The following is a 21,343-nucleotide window of genomic DNA, read 5'->3' on the forward strand; positions in this document are numbered from 1 at the left end:
TAGAGTGATTTTTACTACTTTATGGTTAGAATTGCAGTATATTTTTACTTATGGTTATAACCTTAAGGACTTTTTTTTTCTGTTGTTTGGACATAATTCTGGAAAATTTATATTGTGATTTGTTTTTGTGTGGTAGTAATTTGGCTTTTGTTTTTGTGTGGTCAACTAAAGATATTTTTCCTTAAACTGATTGTGGGATTCTTTTTTTTTTTTAAGTAGGGTAGAAGGAAGTCAATCCATGTCCCCAGTATTCTTGCTTTTCATTTCAACTGAACAGAAATGAAATATTTACTGTGATCTAGAGTATTTTGATTGTAATAAGTTTCACATGATAATTTAGGACTCTAGGGTACTAGAGATTTTGAGTTAGAAATTGCTTAGTAATTAAATCAATAACTTTCTGATTGTCAAAAACCTCATTAGTTTACACATTCTAATTTAGATTATGTTTTTTCTATTTACCTTTACTTATAGTAAAGCAGCTTTTGCTATACACTTCAGTAGGTAAACAATTTTAGTGCTAATGTAATTTTAAAGTAAGTGATTAAATAGTTTTCAAATAGTAACAGCATCATCGCTTGCATTTACATAATTATCAGGATAGTTGAAGAACCATAATGCTCCAGTCAGGTAGGTCTAATAGGACTTTTATTAGAAGACATTGTGTGTATTTTTTTAAGTAATGTTTCTTTAGAGAGATTTTGAATGAATTTAAGTCTTCAACATTAATGAAGTTTCTCTCATGTAGATTTTGGTGAAATGTTAATTTGATTATTTGCATTGATAACCCTTCCTTGTTTTTCAGTTTTTAAAATTAGACTAAATCACTTTAATTTACTCTTTAAAGGCAAACTATCCTGTTAGAAACTTTTGTCTTCTACTGGCAAAGCCTTTCTTTTATGCTCTCCGGGAAGTTTTCTTACACTATTTTAGTAATTTTACAAATCTGTTTATTAAGGGAAAACCAAATGATCATTTTTTTCTGACTTTCACCTGGTTAGCTGTGTGTGTGCTATTTGTTTTAACAGTTTTAGTTGTTTGAATTTGAAATACATAGTAGAAGCCAAGAAACTATCAAACGACAAGTTTTTCAATTTTATATTAGGAATATTCTGTCCCTGACTTCATGTATATCAGTGCCATGGTTTATTTTGTTTGACTTAGCCTTTCTGAAGAAATTGCTCTTTTGCATAAGCTTTTCCAATTCATTGGTTTGACCTTGATTTAATAGTGAGACAGCTGTATCCTAGGATGAACTTTTTAAAGAGATGTTTTGATAAAATTAGTTTGTTTATTCACTCATTCTGCATTTTTTTAAAAAACCCTGTGTCAGGCACCATACTAGCTACTAGAAACATGAATGAGATATAGTTCTTATTCTGGAAAAGTTCTTATTCTTGCAGTTGACAAGCATTAGGATATGGCTGGTGTTTTGAAAACAGAACTAACAGGCTTGCATAGGGAAGTCCAGAAATGCTTTACAGAAAAAATGGTGACATTTGCTGTCCTTTTGAGTATAGGAGTTAGCATTTGTTGCTTATTACAAACTAGACATGTGGTAGGTGTATAAAGCTGGGGCTTCATATATGGTAATACATATAGGCCTCTCAACAGTCATTTAGCATTTGTGGTATCATCATTTTATAGATGAGGAAACTGAAGTACAAAGAAGTTAAGTAAATTGCCCAAGATCATGCTGCTAGCAGGGGGCAGACTTGGTACTATTTGTTTCCTGGGATCATATTCCTTCTGTTGTACTATGTGGTTTCCAAATTGATTTCTAAGCTTAATAGGTTTTTATGGGTAGGTTGGATGATACGATTTTTCACACTTTCCAAGAAGTATTTACCTTAGAATATAAGCCTTTAATAAGGGTTGCACACATATTTTGTTTTTGTTGATTTGGTTTGGTTTGGCTTTTTTGTTTGAGCAACATGTGTCAGCATGCCAGATTAATACAGAAAAGATGCTGGACAAGTAGAAAGCATGACTTGAATGCTGGTGTCAGTAACACTAGCGCAGGCATTGGTGGTACATTTCTGTTTAAGGAATAGTTTCCTAAAACTGTTGAAATCTTTTCTTTAGATTTACGATGAAATAGAAGTCAAAGTATTTAAGGCCTATCGATCTGGTAAAGAATGCTTATGATGGAAAATAAGTTTTCTTTGTTACTGTACATTACCATAAAGGGATTAGAAACAGAACTTTCTGAGGTTTTCCAAATGAGAATAGCTTTGTTTTTTCTGATTAGAAAGATGATATACTCTATAGAGAATTCAAGTAAAAAAGAGCTTAAAGAAGAAAGTGAAATTAAAGCCCAAGCACCTGAAGGTAATATTTGTTAACATTTTGGTGACCATACTTTGGTATTCTTGCTATCCATATGGACAGACCCATATATTACTTTATATAATTTATATTCTTCTGTAAGACTGTTAATGTAACTTGCCTTTCCCTCCTATGTTAGGAATTTTATTTCATGTCAATATATGTCTAATGTCATTATTTTAAAACAGTAACTGCATAGTATTTTTTAAATGTTTCACAGTTTATAGTAACCTTATTGATAGAAATGGAAGTTTCCACTTTTCCTATTTTATAAACAGTGCTTATTTATCATAGACATCTTTCTAAGTATATATCTTAATACCATTTTCTGATGCAGACCTTAGGGAAGATTTTAAAAACTGATGCTGTGGTCAAAGTGTATATATGTTTAAAAACCTGATAGAGGTTGTTAAATTGCCTTCCAGAAAGGTTGTACCAATTTATATTTCATCACTAATGTATGAAAGGGTTATGTTTCTATTCTCTTTTCATTTCTGAGCACTGTTTGTCTTTTAAAATCTTTACCAACTAGATAGATGAAAATAATACCTTTTTATTTATATGAATCATTCGATCTTTCATATAGGCTTTCACTCATGCAGATTTTTTGTCAAAGTGCTTATTGTTTGCCAGATGTTGTTCCAGGTAATTGGATCCATATTAAAATGCCTGCCCTTATTCAACTTACATTTTAGATGGAGACAGACAGTAAAACAGTAAGCATGCTAGATAAAATGTTAGAAGATAACTACTGTGGGAAAAAATGTAGAGAGTACTCAGAGATAAGGGAATCTTTGGGAGTAGGATGCATTACAGAATATCCTTGGATATATTACATTTTGGCATATATTTGCCATATTTAACTTCAGGAAGTTGTGCTCTTTTCCATTCTCACTATTCATGAGAATACCAATTTTTTACCATCTACTTACTAATAAGAGTATTGTAATCTTCAGTTTACCAATTTGATAGAGAAATGATGTTTCTGAGTATTTTCATTATTTGTCACCTTTGATAATAACTACCAAATCTTTCTCAAGCCGCCATCACTTTTGAGTTTTAAGCTTTGTCTAGCTGCCTGTCACCCTATGATGTGTCACAGATCTTTCGGTGTGTGCTTGCTTGTGTCTCTCCTTCTCTTCCCATCAGTCCTCTGAGCTACTATCCATTCAGTTGTCCTGACTGAAATTGGACACCATTCTCAACTCTTTCTCTTTCTTCCCTTCTATATCCAGTAAATGACCCAGTCCTATAGGGTTTTCTTACTAAATAAGTCTAATCTCAAGCTCTTCCTTCTACCTCCTCTGCTACTATTCTTGTCTACACTGTTATTAACATCTCATGCCTGAGTTATTATATAGCATACCTCTAACTGATCATCTTTCCTACTGTTTCAGTTCAGTTCGGTTCAGTTGTTCAGTCGTGTCTGACTCTTTGCGACCCCAAGAATCGCAGCACGCCAGGCCTCCCTGTCTATCACCAACTCCTGGAGTTCACTCAGACTTGCGTCCATTGAGTCAGTGATCCCATCCAGCCATCTCATCCTCTGTCGTCCCCTTCTTCTCCTGCCCCCAATCCCTACCAACATCAAAGTCTTTTCCAATGAGTCAACTCTTTGCATGAGGTGGCCAAAGTACTGGAGTTTCAGCTTTAGCATCATTCCTTCCAAAGAAATCCCAGGGTTGATCTCCTTCAGAATGGACTGGTTGGATCTCCTTGCAGTCCAAGGTACTCTCAAGAGTCTTCTCCAACACCACAGTTCAAACGCATCAATTCTTCGGCGCTCAGCCTTCTGCATAGTCCAACTCTCACATCCATACGTGACCACTGGAAAAACCATAGCCTTGACTAGACGGACCTTAGTCGGCAAAGTAATGTCTCTGCTTTTGAATATGCTATCTAGGTTGGTCATAACTTTCCTTCCAAGGAGTAAGCGTCTTTTAATTTCATGGCTGCAGTCACCATCTGCAGTGATTTTGGATCCCCAAAAAATAAAGTCTGACACTGTTTCCACTGTTTCCCCTTCTATTTACCATGGAGTGATGGGACCGAATGCCATAATCTTCATTTTCTGAATGTTGAGCTTTAAGCCAACTTTTTCACTCTCCTCTTTTACTTTCATCAAGACGGTTTTTAGTTCCTCTTCACTTTCTGCCATAAGGGTGGTGTCATCTGCATATTTGAGGTAATTGATATTTCTCCCGGCAATCTTGATTCCAGCTTGTGTTTCTTCCAGTCCAGCGTTTCTCATGATGTACTCTGCATAGACGTTAAATAAGCAGGGTGACAATATACAGCCTTGACGTACTCCTTTTCCTATTTGGAACCAGTCTGTTGTTCCATGTCCAGTTCTAACTGCTGCTTCCTGGCCTGCATACAGATTTCTCAAGAGGCAGGTCAGGTGGTCTGGTATTCCCATCTCTTTCAGAATTTTCCACAGTTGATTGTGATCCACACAGTCAAAGGCTTTGGCATAGTCAATAAAGCAGAAATAGATGTTTTTCTGGAACTCTCTTGCTTTTTTGATGATCCAGCGGATGTTGGCAATTTGATCTCTGGTTCCTCTGCCTTTTCTAAAACCAGCTTGAACATCAGGAAGTTCATGGTTCACGTATTGCTGAAGCCTGGCTTGGAGAATTTTGAGCATTACTTTACTAGCATGTGAGATGAGTGCAATTGTGCGGTAGTTTGAGCATTCTTTGGCATTGCCTTTCTTTGGGGTTGGAATCAAAACTGACCTTTTCGGGTCCTGTGGCCACTGCTGAGTGTTCCAAATTTGCTGGCATATTGAGTGCAACACTTTCACAGCATCATCCTTCAGGATTTGAAATAGCTCAACTGGAATTCCATCACCTCCACTAGCTTTGTTCGTAGTGATGCTTTCTAAGGCCCACTTGACTTCACATTCCAGGGTGTCTGGTTCTAGATGATCACGCCATCGTGATTATCCGGGTCGTGAAGATCCTTTTTGTACAGTTCTTCTGTGTATTCTTGCCATCTCTTCTTAATATCTTCTGCTTCTGTTAGGTCCATACCATTTCTATCCTTTATCGAGCCCATCTTTGCATGAAATGTTCCCTTGATATCTCTAATTTTCTTGAAGAGATCTCTAGTCTTTCCCATTCTGTTCTTTCCTCTATTTCTTTGCATTGATCACTGAAGAAGGCTTTCTTATCTCTTCTTGCTATTCTTTGGAACTCTGCATTCAGATGCTTATATCTTCCCTTTTCTCCTTGGCTTTTCGCTTCTCTTGTTTTCATAGCTATTTGTAAGGCTTCCCCAGACAGCCATTTTGCTTTTTTGCATTTCTTTTCCATGGGGATGGTCTTGATCCCTGTCTCCTGTATAATGTCACAAACCTCATTCCATAGTTCATCAGGCACTCTATCTATCAGATCTAGGCCCTTAAATCTATTTCTCACTTCCACTGTATAATCATAAGGGATTTGATTTAGGTCAGACCTGAATGGTCTAGCGGTTTTCCCTGCTTTCTTCAATTTCAGTCTGAATTGGGTAATAAGGAGTTCATGATCTGAGCCACAGTCAGCTCCTGGTCTTGTTTTTGTTGACTGTATAGAGCTTCTCCATCTTTTGCTACAGAGAATATAATCAATCTGATTTCGATGTTGACCATCTGGTGATGTCCATGTGTAGAGTCTTCTCTTGTGTTGTTGGAAGAGGGTGTTTGCTATGATCAGTGCATTTTCTTGGCAAAACTCTATTAGTCTTTGCCCTGCTTCATTCCGCATTTCAAGGCCAAATTTGCCTGTTACTCCAGGTGTTTCTTGACTTCCTACTTTTGCATTCTAGTCCCCTATAATGAAAAGGACATCTTTTTGGGGTGTTAGTTCTAAAAGGTCTTGTAGGTCTTCATAGAACCATTCAGCTTCAGCTTCTTCAGCATTACTGGTTGGGGCATAGACTTGGATTACTGTGATATTGAATGGTTTGCCTTGGAAACGAACAGAGATCATTCTGTCATTTTTGAGACTGCATCCACGTAGTGCATTTCGGACTCTTTTGTTGACCATGATGGCTACTCCATTTCTTTTGAGGGATTCTTGCCCGCAGTAGTAGATATAATGGTCATCTGAGTTAAATTCACCCATTCCAGTCCATTTTAGTTCTCTGATTCCTAGAATGTTGATGTTCACTCTTGCCATCTCCTGTTTGACCACTTCCAATTTGCCTTAATTCATGGACCTGACATTCCAGGTTCCTATGCAATATTGCTCTTTACAGCATCGGACCTTGCTTCTATCACCAGTCACATCCACAGCTGGGTATTGTTTTTGCTTTGGCTCCATCCCTTCATTCTTTCTGGAGTTATTTCTCCACTGACCTCCAGTAGCATATTGGGCACCTACTGACCTGGGGAGTACCTCTTTCAGTATCCTATCATTTTGCCTTTTCATACTGTTCATGGGGTTCTCAAGGCAAGAATACTGAAGTGGTTTGCCATTCCCTTCTCCAGTGGACCACATTCTGTCAGACCTCTCCACCATGACCTGCCCATCTTGGGTTGCCCCGCGGGCATGGCTTAGTTTCATTGAGTTAGACAAGGCTGTGGTCCTAGTGTGATTAGATTGACTAGATTTCTGTGAGCATGGTTTCAGTGTGTCTACCCTCTGATGCCCTCTTGCATCACCTACCATTTCACTTGGGTTTCTCTTACCTTGGTGTGGGGTATCTCTTCACGGCTGCTCCAGCAAAGCACAGCCACAGCTCCTTACCTTACTCCTACTGTTTACCTTCTTTCAAAAACTCTTTCCTCTACTGATATGCTGAGTTAGAGTTACCATCCAAAAACATGTGTATGCTTATGTAACTTCCCCTGCTTGAGCATCTTTTTAAAGAAAAAAATAATTTTATATATTTACTTATTTTGGCTGTGCTGGGCCTTCATTGCTGGGCAGGCTTTTTCTCTGTTACACTGCGTGGGGGCTATTCTCTAGTTGCAGTGCGCAGACATCTTGTTGCAGAGCGTGGGCTGTTGGCGCACAGGCTTCAGTGGTTGCTGCACGTGGGCTTAGCAATTGCAGCTCCTGGGCTCTAGAGCACAGGCTCAACAGTTGTGGCCCAGGGGCTTAGTTGCTCCATGGCATGTGGGATCTTCCAGGATCAGAGACTGAACACGTGTCTCCTGCATTGGCAGGCAGATTCTTTACTATTGACCCACCAGGAAAGCCCTACTTAAGCATCTTAATGTTTCCTCATTGTCTTCAGTGAGGACATGGCTTTTAACATGGCTTGGAGAACCTATCATAGCCCTTTGCAATCTGATTCTCTTTCCCAATTCCCCTCCCTTACCTCAATATCTTTACCCCTACATTGTCCTAAAACCTTGAAAGAAGCTGGCTGTAATGAACTATATCCACTACCCCAAAGAGCCAAGAGATTTTTTTGGCCTCTGTTCCTTTGTACATCCTGTTTGTATTTCTTGAAATTCATGCTTTCTGCCTTTGACCTGTTGGAGTTTTGTGCTCTGTAGTGCTTTTTCAGGAAAGCTATCTGTGGGTCTCTAATAGCACCATGTACTAAAAGGTTGTTGCTTATTAATTTATTTCCTTTTTCCAATAAATACACTGAGTCATGATCTCTGTAGTAACAGTGTATTGGTGGATACTTTAGGCCAAGGCATTCAACATAGCAAGCAGTCAAAAATTGTTAAATTAATGATCATTTTTAAAAAGTTACTTCTTTCTATTTTCTTTTTGAATTGTCTATGTTCTTTGTATAAGAAGGTATTTTTGGTTAAAATACTGTGCATATAAGCTCTTTATGCATTAAAATCAGTCCTGTTAATGGCAAATTTAATTATCTTATTTGATTGTTTGCTGTTTGGTTCAGATTGTAATTTTTAAAAATTTATTGAAGAATAATTGCTTTACAGAATTTTGTTTTCTGTCAAACCTCAACATTAATCAGCCATAGGCACACGTATATCCCCTCGCTTTTGAATCAGTCTCCCATCTCCCACCCCATCCCACCCCTCTAGATTGATATTGAGCCCCTGTTTGAGTTTCCTGAGCTATACAACAAATTCCCGTTGGCTATCCATTTTACATATGGTAATGTAAGTTTCCATGTTATATTTTCCATACATCTCACCCTGTCCTCCCCTCTCCTCCGCTTTCCTGAAGTCCCTAAGTCTGTTCTCTATGCTTATTTCTCCATTGCTGCCCTGTACATAAATTCTTCAGTACCAGTTTTCTAGATTCCATATATATGCATTAGAATACAATATTTATCTTTCTCTTTCTGACTCACTTCACTCTGTATAATAGGTTCTAAGTTCATCCACCTCATCAGAACTGACTCAAATGCATTCCTTTTATGACTGAGTAATATTCCATTGTTTATATATACCACAACTTCTTTATCCATTCATCTGTCGATGGACGTTTGGGTTGCTTCTCTGTTCTAGCTATTGTAAATAGTGCTGCAATGAACAATGAGATACATGTGTCTTTTTCAGTTTTGGTTTCCTCAGGGTATATGCCTAGGAGTGGGATTGCTGGGTCATATGGTGATTTTATTCCTAGTTTTCTTAAGGAATCTCCATACCATCTTCCATAGTGGCTGTATCAATTTACATTCCCACCAACAATGCAAGAGCATTCCCTGTTCTCCACACCCTCCCCAGCATTTTTTGTTGGTAGACTTTTGGATGATGGCCATTCTGACCAGTCTGAGGTGATGTCTGATTGTAGTTCAGATGTAATTTTTGAATAACAAATGTGTTTAGATTTTTATGAATTAAAAATACATGAATCTTTTTGTTTTTTTAATTCTATGTTAGAATTCATTTTGTTCTGTGAAATGAGGATCTGTATCCTTCCTATTTTAAAACAATATTTGTATTATGGTTCATCTTTGTTACATTTATCTTTATGCTTATTATCTTATATAAAATTCTTTCAATTACTGTGATTTGTTTTCTGGGCTGCTATTAAGTTCCACTAATCAGGGTTTCTTTTCTCTGGTGTATTATACATTCTGTTATTCTGTTCTGTACTATGTGTCAGTATAAAGTAAGGCACATTTTAATGTACTGTTTTAGAACCTGGGCTTTGCAGTTATATGGACACCAAGTTGTATAATCTTATAGCGAACTTCTCTGAGCCTTGGGTTCGTTACTATTTAGTAAGAGGAGACTTATGTATTTCATAGAATTGTTAAGAAAATTAAACAAGAATTCTGTATGAAGTGCTAGTTACTAAAATAGGTTTAAATGTTCTGAAATTGAAGCTTGCACACTTTTCCACTTGATATTTTTACTTGATTATTTTTTCAGATAATGTTGCAAGGAAGTTTTAAATCTCCTGCATCAAATTTTATTTTGGGATTTTTGATTTGCATTTTAAAAAATCTGTAAAATACCATAAACTAACCATAGTTAACAATAGTGAAAGTGAAAGTCGCTCAGTCATGTCCGACTCTTTGTGACCCCATGGCCTATACAGTCACTGTATAGTATTCTCTACAATCCACTGTATTCTCTACAGTCCATGGAATTCTCCAGGCCAGAACACTGGAGTGGGTAGCCTTTGCCTTGTAGTTAACAATAGCTAGGTGTAAATGCATAGGAAGATTTGACATCTGTATTCAGGCCCATGATGTATTCCAAGTAGTTCTGCATCTCTCTTGTTTAGATTTTTTATTATTGTTTATGATTTGTGTATTTAGTATTGTTTATCATTTGTAATTTTACAGTTGTGAATATAATCTTCTTTCCTTTTTTATATTGGTTATTGATGGTGTTTAGGGAAATTATTTCCATCTTCAGTCTTGTTATTTTGTTGGTGGTAGGCGATGGCATTGATTAGCTGATCCTCTTGGATTTTCTAGTGTATAATCATGTTCTTTACAAGTAACAGTGTTTGTCCTATTTCTTTCCATTAGTTCCATTTTAAAATTTGCTTTATTATTATTGCATTGCTTAGAATTTCCTGCATTATGTACAGTGATATTAGATAAACTTGTTTCATTTATCTTTTTAGTGGTGCTGTAGAATCTTGAAAATACAAGTTGATTTTGGTTTAATATGTTATCCTAAATTGGCCTTTTCTGGTGTAGGGCTTTAGATGTTATCTCCTAAGTTAAGAACAGTTTTTATTGGCCTAGAAACAAAATTGCTGCCACTGAAGAAGTCCTGCTTTTTTTTTTTTCTATTTTAAAAATTGTAAAATATGTATGAAGTCTACCATTAATAAAGAAAGAAACCATTAATAAAGAAAGCCCTACACTTGGAATAATCTTTAGATGTGTATCTCTGTTGGAGAAGTAGAATTCTTAACATTTGACCTTGGATAATTAATAACTGGATCATACTTAGTATCTGAAGCATTTTCCAAGTTAATATATGTGGTATGAGAAGATGAATAGCCAGGTATTCTGACTTTCTTTCAGAATGGATTTTTATACTTTTATGTCTTTGTTGTTAATATGGTCAGAGAGATCAATATTTTAAAACTGTAATTAATGAAAAAATGATTCACTATACTTAAAAAGTGAGAGAGAAGAAAAAGCTCTATTAATTTGGCATTACATTCTTTTATGTAAATGTTTTCCTAATATTTCATCTTGATCTTTAGAGTGTATGGTTTTGAAATAATAATTATATCTTATGTGTATTGCAGGTCACCATATCATCAGCCAACCTCTTACAGGCCAAGATTATTGCTGTCTGGAGAACGAGGCTCAGGTCAAACTTCTCACCTTGCTCCAGCACTTTTGCACACTCTAGAAAAATTCTCTGTGCATAGACTAGATCTCCCAGCACTTTATTCAGTTAGTGCCAAAACACCTGAAGAATCATGTGCACAGGTAGGTTTGCACTATATCAGAGTATTTCCAACTTATTATTTATATCGCAATAGTGTTTGATAGATAAATTTTTTTCAAAGAACAGTAATATAAATATTAACTTTTTGTTGGTTGTTAGCATTCTAATATTAAGGCAAAAGATCCTTTTGGTTTTTTAAAATGAGATCAGTTTTTCCCATGTTTTTCATTTTTTTCTGAAATTTTAATAATCCTATTTCTTGTATTAAAGCTGTATTAAACAGTATAGAAAGGGAACTTCTTTTTGCCTCTTTTTGACCCTTTTTACAGAGACTTTTTAAACTTCTGTCTGTACTTTAGAGCCTTATCATAGTAAGGGAGATAATATCAAGTTTGAGAAAGCTAAGATTTAAAATTAGTTTAGCAAACTGATAGCAATTTAAAAATTATATGTATTTGTTTTAATAATCAAGTGTCAATTTCAATCAATAATCAATTTAATTTTCCAATACTTTATCTTTGCTAGCTTATGAAGCAATTTGACGTTTTAATATATAACTGTGAATTTATTACAAGTGTGTCATGTTGGAACTAGGGGCTAAGGGAATAAGTTTTTTGAACCAAGGGACCATGTCTTCACCATTTCTGTGTCTCTGACACAGTGCCTACCTCATAGTAAGTACTCATTAAATGTTTGAGTGTCATCTTCTACTTTGACATTTAGCCTATTTTTAGAGATTAGACTACTTGAGTAGTAACACTTAAGAGCATTGCACACTTTTTTTTTCCTTCCAGTTATAGTTCATGTATATTTAATGCATATACTATCTAACTGACAACCATTCTGCACCTTGTAGCAAGATAGATTTTTTAAAATAGTTCATAGTCAGTTCAGTTCAGTCACTCAGTCATGTCCGATTCTTTGCAAACCCGTGGACTGCAGCATGCCAGGCCTTCCTGTCCATTTCCAACTCCTAGAGTTTACTCAAACTCATGTCAACTGAGTCGGTGATGCCATCCAACCATCTCGTCTGTCATCCCTTCTCCTCCCGCCTTCAATCTTTCCCAGCATCAAGGTCTTTTCAAATGAGTCAGCTCTTCGTATCAGGTGGCCAATAGTGTCAGATTTACTTCTCTTTTACTTAACAGTTCTTTGGATATGAACATCCTAGCAGTACTTCACTACTTATAAAGTCCTAATTAAAGATTTTTTTCCCAAAACCCATGGCCTGACTAAAAAACTTTATACCAGTGATTTTCTCCAAGTTTTATACATTTAATTTATCCTGGCTGTGAGTGTTCTCCAATAAGGTTGATTTATATGTTTGCTCATGTTTTTCTTTTTTAGTGAGACAAAATTATTGTAGTTTTTATGCAAGTAGGGGAATAACTCAGTACCATTTAAAATAAATCCAAGTGATTTACTAGGAAAATATTTATTAATAAGGTGACTTCAGAGGAGAGAGAATCTAAATAGACAATAGTTGTGGAAGAAGAAATTGAGTGTCAACAAGCACTGAGTCCAAACAATTTCATAGGTGAATTCTTTTAATCTTAAAGGTTAAGATTATTTTGATGCTGGTTAAACTGTTCCAAAGCATAGAAGAAGATGTGAAATCATGAAAAAGAATGGTGCTAAACCTTTGAAAGAAATACAAAGAAAACTGTAGACCAATCTCACTTAGACAGTGGACATAAAGTAAATATTCCAAATTTATCTAGTAGCACATCGAAAGAGTAATGTACTATTATTACTAAGGCATGCAGAATTGATTCAGTTAGATGTGGGGAAATATAAATATTGGAATGAACATTTTGAAGTTAAAAATATTTGCCAATAAAACGACACAGTGCTGTGAACAAAGATAAAGAATAAAAAGAGAATATGGACACAAAAGGTGAAAAAAAAAAACTCCAGAACCAAAAAATGTCAAAACCTAAATGAACCACCAATTTCCTCTCAAAATACTTCTGGGAAGTAAACTGAAAGTGAAAGTCGCTCAGTTGTGTCCGGCTCTTTGTGATCCCATGGACTGTACAGTCTATGGCATTCTCCAGGCCAGAATGGAGTGGGTAGCCTTTCCCTTCTCCAGGGGATCTTCCCAACCCAGGTCTCCTGCATTGCAGGCAGATTCTTTACCAGCTGAGCCACAAGGGAAGCCCAGGAATACTGGAGTGGGTAGTCTATCCCTTCTCCAGTGGATCTTCCAGACCCAGGAATCGAACTGGGGTCTCCTGCATTGCAGGCGTATTCTTTACCAACTGAGCTATCAGGGAAGCCCTCTGGGAAGTAAGTATAGTAAAATAAAGATGGAGCTACATGTATATGTGTGGACCAAAAAAATTTTTTTTTTTGCCAATGATATGATTGTAGTATTAACTAAAAAACAATTAGGGCCAATAAGGGAATTCTGTAAGGTGGATAATTTCAAAGTTAATGTTGAACTGCATGGGTCCACTTATAGACAGATATTCTTCAGCAGTAACTACAAAACGACAAAGTCTGTGGTTGGTTGAATCTGTGGATGTGGAGAAACTGCAAATCCAGAGGGCCTGACTATAAATTATTCACAGATTAACCCCTACCTGTTCAAGGGTCAACTGCATAATAAAAGGAGAGGTCCCATTTAAAATATTAATAGCAACTAATTTTACATAGGAATTAACAATTAATTTGTATGGCCTAAAAGAAGAAAGCTTAAAAGTCACTTGAGGACAGCTGTATAGGTGAAAAGGCATACCTCGTTTATATTTACTATGATTCAAAGTGTATACTCAAATCATATTGCAAAGATTAAAATCTCAATGTATTTGTATTTTTGTGGCCTTAGATATGTTGCTTCGGAGAAGGCAATGGCACCCCACTCCAGTACTTTTGCCTGGAAAATCCCATGGACGGAGGAGCCTGGTAGGCTGCGGTCTGTGGGGTCACTAGAGTCAGACACGACTGAGCGACTTCACTTTCACGCATTGGAGAAGGAAATGGCAACCCATTCCAGTGTGCTTGCCTGGAGAATCCCAGGGACGGGGAAGCCTGGTGGGCTGCTGTCTATGGGGTTGCACAGAGTCGGACACGACTGAAGTGACTTAGCAGCAGCAGCAGCAGCAGATACGTTGCTTAACCTCTGTGAGCCTCAATTGTCTCATCTATGAAACAAAGATAATGGTACCACGTAAGGTTATTTTGATTATTGAAACAAGCTCATCCAATAGTCTTGGCATACAGTACCCAACAATGACAGCTGTCATCATGTTTATCTCTACTGCTACATACAGCTCGTGACTGGTAAGACTCAACATTGGAGAGCCATGAGTTCTTTTCTAAATTAAGGGCAATCTCAATAATAATCCCCCCCCCCCCAACATTTAAGAGGAGACATTAAAAAAAAAGGCTCTTTTTTTTTCTCTAGAAAATAAATATGAGCATAGCAAGGAGAATTCTAAAGGAGAAACTGTAATGAGATATCCCTACCAGATGTTTACAGATGTAGTGAAGTGAAGTCATTCAGTCGTGTCAGACTCTTTGCGACCCCATGGACTGTAGCCTACCAGGCTTCTCCGTCCACGGGATTTTCCAGGCAAGAATACTGGAGTGGGTTACCATTTCCTTCTCCAACAGATGTAGTAGGGCTGTGATAATACAGTACTTGTACCTGTGCAGGAGTAGACTGACAAACAATGGAACAAAAGTGAGAAATCATGCTTAGGCCTGTGTAGAAATAGAATTTAGTGTCTGATGATGTTAAGTATATGATGATGATGACATTTGATTTCTTAGAATGTGTGTGTACTTAGTCGCTCAGTCATGTCTAACTCTTGCGACCCCATAGACTATAGCCTGCCAGGCTCCTCTGTCAGTGAGATTGTCCAGGCAAGAATACTGGAGTGGGTTGCCATTTCCTTCTCCAGGGTATCTTCCCCATCCAGGAATCAAGCCCAGGTCTCTTGCATTGCAGGCAGACTTTACCAACTGAGTTACAAGGGAAGCTCTGTATCTTAGAATAGATAGATTATTTAATAAATAGTCTTAGAAAACTGGCTGGCTCTCTGAAGGAAAAAGAAAAACTGGATTTTCTGCCTAAAATTTAGGCCCAGTAAATTCTAGATTGTTAATGAAACTATTAAAGTGTTAGGATAATTCACAAGAGTAGTATATTATCTTGGATATGGGAAAGTAATTTCAAAGCAATATATAGAAGCCAAGAAAAATAAGAATAAAATTGACTTTATAAAATTTTTAAATTACTCATGACAAAAAACTTTTCTTTAAATAAAATTAATAGATATAACCTGGCAAAGATTTGTATTTGTAACACCTGTCAAGAACAAGTTTCCTAGCTGTACAAAAACATATTAAAATCAGGAAGAAGAAAGGATAACAACCTAATAAGAATTGAGAAAATAGGAGCATGTCATTTATAGGGAGAAAAAGTGGCAAATGCAACCAATAAAATTTTGAAAAGATTCTTTGTCTTACCTATAAGTGGAAAAAAAGCATGTTAAAGCAGAAAGATGCTATTTTAAACAACTATAGACTTGTGAAAATGAAAAGCTTGATAAACTTAATATTGGATATGTGAGCACTCATACTTGGTGAGTGGAAATGTAAATTTATTTTTTGACCCAGGAAATTTACATTAAGAAACATTTCCTAAAGATACATTAGCTATAAGTATTCACTCTTGAATGTACAGGGGTATTCATCAAAGTATTGTGTAGAATTAGCAAATAATAAGACAAAAAGAAGCAAACTAAATGTCCTTTTTATGGTGGACTGGCTAAAGTATAGTAACAGAAATACTAAGAAGTCTAACAAGAGTGAGGTAAAAGATTTATATAGGCTGATGTGGAATGATGAAGGAGATATAAAAGTGGTCTCCGTATTGTTAGATATTATAAATCAATCTAAGTATGATCTTCTTTGTGTTAAAAAAAAACTTAAAAAATATATGTCCATGTTTATATATAAGTAGAAATTTCATCCAAGAATTACACTCCCCCTCCCCCCCAAAAAAAACCTGTTAAATAATTGTTTTGGTTTGGGGGAAGGCATTTGGAGGATTAGGGGAATGAGTAAACTTTGCCATTTTGGTTTATACTCTGTTATATAGTTTAGAAATTTTTTTCTTTTTACTTGTGTATTTGAAAGTTTCAGGCAAACTGAAAGATAAAATCACTTTGAAGGTAGAACATTTTCAAAGTGAAGAGGGTATTCTCTGTCTAGTTAGTTGTTCCTTATGGCTAACGTGTGTGTATATTCACAGCCATAATACTGGCTTCATGTTAGGTAAGGGAATACTTAGGAAATACATAGTAAACTGTATGTTGATCTTATGGGATCCTCGTTTGTTTTTTTTTTTTTCCTGAATCCTGCTTGGCATCATTGGGCTAAATTTGAATTCTAACCGCATGTTCTTTGGTCTCTTTCACATATCTTGGCTTTTGATACTTTTTTTTTCATGTTGGTGAGGAGGGTGGAGAGAAGTGTCACTTGGTAGTGGAAAACAACAAAACCCACTGGGTTTTGGGTTATGTTCCATTGCGTCTAGTGGGTCAAGACAGCTCATCTCTGCTTTCACTTATGAGCTTTTGGGTTGGAAGTGCAGCCTCTTCTTGAGTGACCAACACATGGATGTCTAATCTGCCCAGACACTGGTTCAATTTTATAGTCCTGGTAGCTGAAGCTGAGACTTTCATTGAATATTGACCAGAGACCACATAAACTGTCCCAGTTAATCCCTGACTTTGAATTTTAAGTACATATTTTATTTATGATAATAAAATATACTACTGTCTTTTCCAGAAAACTTTTCAAAAATAGACTATTATATAATGGAACTGAGGAGTTTTTTCTTGAGATTGACAAGCCTGGGTATAAGTAGGTAAAAAAGCCTTATGGAGAAAGAGTACCTAAGTGCCAAAATACTGAGGAAAGAGAAACAAAAAATCCCTTTTCTCTATCCTTCTCTTACCTATATTCACTTTCTTTTCTTCCCTTTTGGTTTACTTCTCTTGGTAGCTGGTCCTTCTGTAAACAAGATTATCTCTAAATAGATATAGAATATAAGGGTTTGATCTGTGGCAAGTTATTCTGTGATTTTCTTTACCTCTGCCTCTGAGATGTGTAATGCAAATTAAATTGGGTTGTTTAATAGTGCAACATGAATGTGACAGGTAGTTTTAAAGGGAAGAAGTCTTAAATCACCTTTAAAGGTTTGTTTTTATGTGTGTTAAGATGGAAGGGGCAGAAGAGCCCTACTTCATATTTCTTAATGCCATGAGGATCATGTTAAGTTTTATGCTTGTTCTTTAGAACATCCACACACAGCAGATAAATGACAAAACTTTTTCTTCTTCCAAATGCCTCAGCTATTGATTAATTTTATCAGTTGCATGAAAAGTGGTAGAGGAGTTAGTTTCTGCTGGAGGGTTTTCTCATTGTTTCTTAAAGTTTAATGAGAATGAGAATCTCCTGGGGGTGCTTATTAAAATTTCTGATTCTCTGGCTGATTCTGATTCATGAAATTTGAGATGAGCCCAGAAACCTGCACTTTAAATGTGCATCCCAGTTGTTACTATTTTAAGTCTTCAGTAAATAAACACTTAGAAATATAGTTTTATCTCAGGGGTTCCCAACCCCAGGGCCATAGCTGGTACCAGTCTGTGGCCTGTTAGGAACCAGGCTGCACAGCAGGAGGTGAGTAAAATTTCATCTATATTTACGGTTGCTCCCCATTGCTGGCATTACTGCCTAAGCTAAGCCTCTTGTCAGATCAGCAGCTGCATAGTAAATGTAACGCACTTGAATCATCTCGATATCTGTGGCCCGCCGCCTGCCCCCCTGCCCCCAATGGAAAAATGGTGCCAAAAAAGTCCCTGGTGCCAAAGAAAAGGTTTGAAGAAAAGTTGGGGACTGCTGTTTTTGCTGATTACTGGACAGTAGTTTGACATTTATAACTGAAACAATTGCCAGAGTTCATAAAGTCGCTCTGTGTGTGAGCATGTCTGTATGTATTTTACTTAGCATTTCATAGTCTTCCAAAGATTCTAAGGGTAGGAGAATGGAAACTGATGTAGCCTGGAAGATTTGTGGTTGTCCCAGTCAGTTCACAAGTAACTATTGAGCCCCTACAGCAAGGCTGGAGATGTCAGTATCCGCAGTAAAAGATTTACTGTGTTAACACTCTCTAAAAAATAGCAGCTCTAATGAGGTGGACAAATCTAGAGCCTATTATACAGAGTGAAGTAAATCAGAAAGAGTAAGACAAATATCATATATTAATGCATACATATGAAATCTAGAATGATGGTACTGATGAATCTATCTACAGGGCAGCAGTGGAGAAATAGACATAGAGAACTTTCAGAAGCTGGGAGAGAAGATGGGATGATTTGAGACAGTAGCATTGAAACATAGAGACTACCATATGTAAAATAGATAGCCATTGGGAATTTGCATATGATTCAGGGAACTCAAAGCTGGTGCTCTGTGACAACCTAGGGGGTGGAATGTGGAGGGAGGTGGGAGGGAGGTTTAAGAGGGAGGAAACATGTGTACCTATGGCTGATTCATGTTGTTGATGTATGCCAGAAACCATCACAGTATATTAAAGTAATTATCCTCCAATTGAAAATAAAATGTTTTAAAAATTGCAACAACTCTGAGTCCCTTTTACTGACTTTTTCAGATGTTTTTTTTTTTCCCCTCTTGTATTATTTCCATTGCTGATTTAGGGAAAAAGTGATTGATGAATGTGTTACTTAATTGTTTTCATTACTATCGAGGTATAACTGAGTCGATAAATTTAAATATAACCTGTCAAAAGCTTTGGAGTTTGGGTACTGTATGTTGTTACGAGTAATTTCACATGGTCAGTAAGGTTTTTTGGAGGGTAAAAGTTTAGTATTTATTTTTCCCCAGAAAGAAATTATATCTGGAAATTCTCAGGGAAAATCTGTTTTGGTTATGTGGCATTAAGGAATTAATATACTTACCTGTGTGTATACTTTGGATCCCCTTGTGTTTGTGAAAGAGGATTTCTGGGTTTCTCTATAACGCTCTGTGTATGCTGGGGAAGCTCTTGTGTTTGTGTACATGGCTAACACATCTGTGTTTTGCCATAGCACTTTTTTTTTCTTGGAGTTGTAAACCAATTAAATTATCCTGGCCCAGATTGTGTCACATTTACTGAAATTATTGAAGTTTCTAGCAATGAAAATATCAGAAAAGGAACTTGGGTGTTTTAATTTTCAAGAAATGTTGATTCGTATTAAACCCATTGTTCAGAAACTCTAGTATAGCTGGGTTTTTTAACAGGCTGATTTTATATGCTTGTAAAGAAATTGGGCTTTTTATTTCTTGAATCCTGAATCTTCAAACCTCAGGCAGTGCCTTATTTTCACAGAGATGCTCAAAATGGAATAAGTGACATATATGGAATAAAGTTATTGATAATGGAGACATAGTATTATTTTAACTTTTTTTTGATATCATGGTTTAAGGAATTAAACTTATTTAAATAGTACTTTTTAATTTTTATAAAAATTGAGAATAAATTAGCCACCAAGATTTTTCTTTTACTTATGTCTTATAATTTTAGTACATTCATAATATTGTAAAGTGACCAAGACAAATTCTGGAAATTTATTGATGATACAAAGTTGTTTTTCTCATGTAGCCCCTTTTAGAAAAGTGAAAACTGTACTGGCTTGGAGCGTTCTGCTTCATGTACCTTTGCATTTAAAATTAGTCTAGTTTTCAGTTTTTAAAGTGGCTTGTTATAGGCTGTATATTCTTAATTTTTTAAAGATACAGTAAATTTTCATGCACTGAACATTTTAATTTGATATCTAGTGTACTGATTTGAAATTTAGTTTTTGAACTAAGGACTCATAAATACAAGTGCAGTTTATATTATTAGTGCTTCCTTGCATGAAAGGCCCAATTTTTGCCTTTCATATCATCAATACTCAGAGAAAATAGTTTGTGGTTTTTTTTCAAATAAAGAAATTTAAAAAGTTATATACAGGACTATGATGTCTGGGAGAGGAAGAGGCCAGAAGTATATTGTTTAAAGAATCAAAATGAACATTCACATACACTGGTGTTCGTTCATTTGTTTGTGCAAGAGTGCTGGTCATGTCAGAGGTATTTTGAAACGGTTGGTTCAGTAATTTGGCCTACTGTCTTTTTTTCTCTATAACAGTTTTTCTGTTTTCTACTACACCTTGCACATCCACCAATCCAAGACACCCTATAGGTGAGTATTTTTCTAGTTATCAAATGGCATCACTTGTTCCCAAGACAGTTGCCGCTTCACTAAAACTAGGCTTTATTTTTCTCCTATGAAATATTTAGTTAATTGATTTCACAGAGTGTATCTTATTCCATGGGGCTTCCCTTGTGACTCAGTGGTAAAGAATCCGCCTGCCAATGCAGGAGACCCGGGTTTGATCACTGGGTTGGGAAGATCCCCTGGAGAAGGAAATGGCAACCTACTCCAGTATTGTTGCCTGGGAAATCCCATGGACAAAGGAGCCTCGAGGGCTTTAGTCCATGGGCTCACAAAAGAGTCAGACATGGCTTAGCAACTAAACCACCACAACTATTTTATTCTACAACTTCTAAAATTACCTGGAAACTGCTGAAGAGCTGACTTTACATTAAAAAAAACCCACACACACACAATATGATTAAACTTTTAAATCAGTTTTTAAATACTATCCTCAGAGTCTATTCTTTTTGAAATTTCGTTCCAAAACAGGAGAATTAGGATAGGTTGACTATTTAAGGAAAATATAAAAGTTTATTTTAACATTCAGAGATAAAATAGAATAAGGAGTTAAAAAGGAAATTTGTTTTAGTAGCATTTTTAAATTTTTCTGGAAATTAAGGATGTTTTTCCTTTAAAAGTTTCAGAGAAAACTATTCCCTGATTATTGATATTGCATATAATTAGATTAATTCTTGATTCATGTGATTATATATTCATGGACCAGAAAGTCTGAGCCTTTTTATTTTTCTATATTTATCTTAGACTTTTTCCTGATCATTTTTTGCCCGCTAGGTTTTCAAATATAATTTCAAAAAGTTCTAATAAAGATGCTTTCCTAAAGTCTTTGGAAATAAAAAGGGTAATGAGATATTATTATCTTATTCAGTGTGCTAATTTTGAGAGGTTTGGATGAGAAAAGGAAAGAAATAGAAATATCCCTTCACTCTTTTACA

General features: G+C 36.1%; 1 protein-coding gene across 1 annotated transcript in view; it reads left to right on the plus strand.

The window, feature by feature from the left end:
- Nucleotides 1-21,343, plus strand: part of ATAD2B (ATPase family AAA domain containing 2B) — a 125,479-nt gene that overhangs the window by 64,971 nt on the left and 39,165 nt on the right. The window contains exon 18 of the mRNA XM_052648748.1: nt 10,971-11,157. Within this exon, the coding sequence (XP_052504708.1) occupies nt 10,971-11,157 (187 nt within the window). The remainder of the gene's footprint in view (nt 1-10,970; nt 11,158-21,343) is intronic.

The sequence above is a fragment of the Budorcas taxicolor genome, chromosome 11 (assembly GCF_023091745.1).
Source record: "Budorcas taxicolor isolate Tak-1 chromosome 11, Takin1.1, whole genome shotgun sequence".
In the NCBI taxonomy this organism is placed as follows: domain Eukaryota; kingdom Metazoa; phylum Chordata; class Mammalia; order Artiodactyla; family Bovidae; genus Budorcas; species Budorcas taxicolor.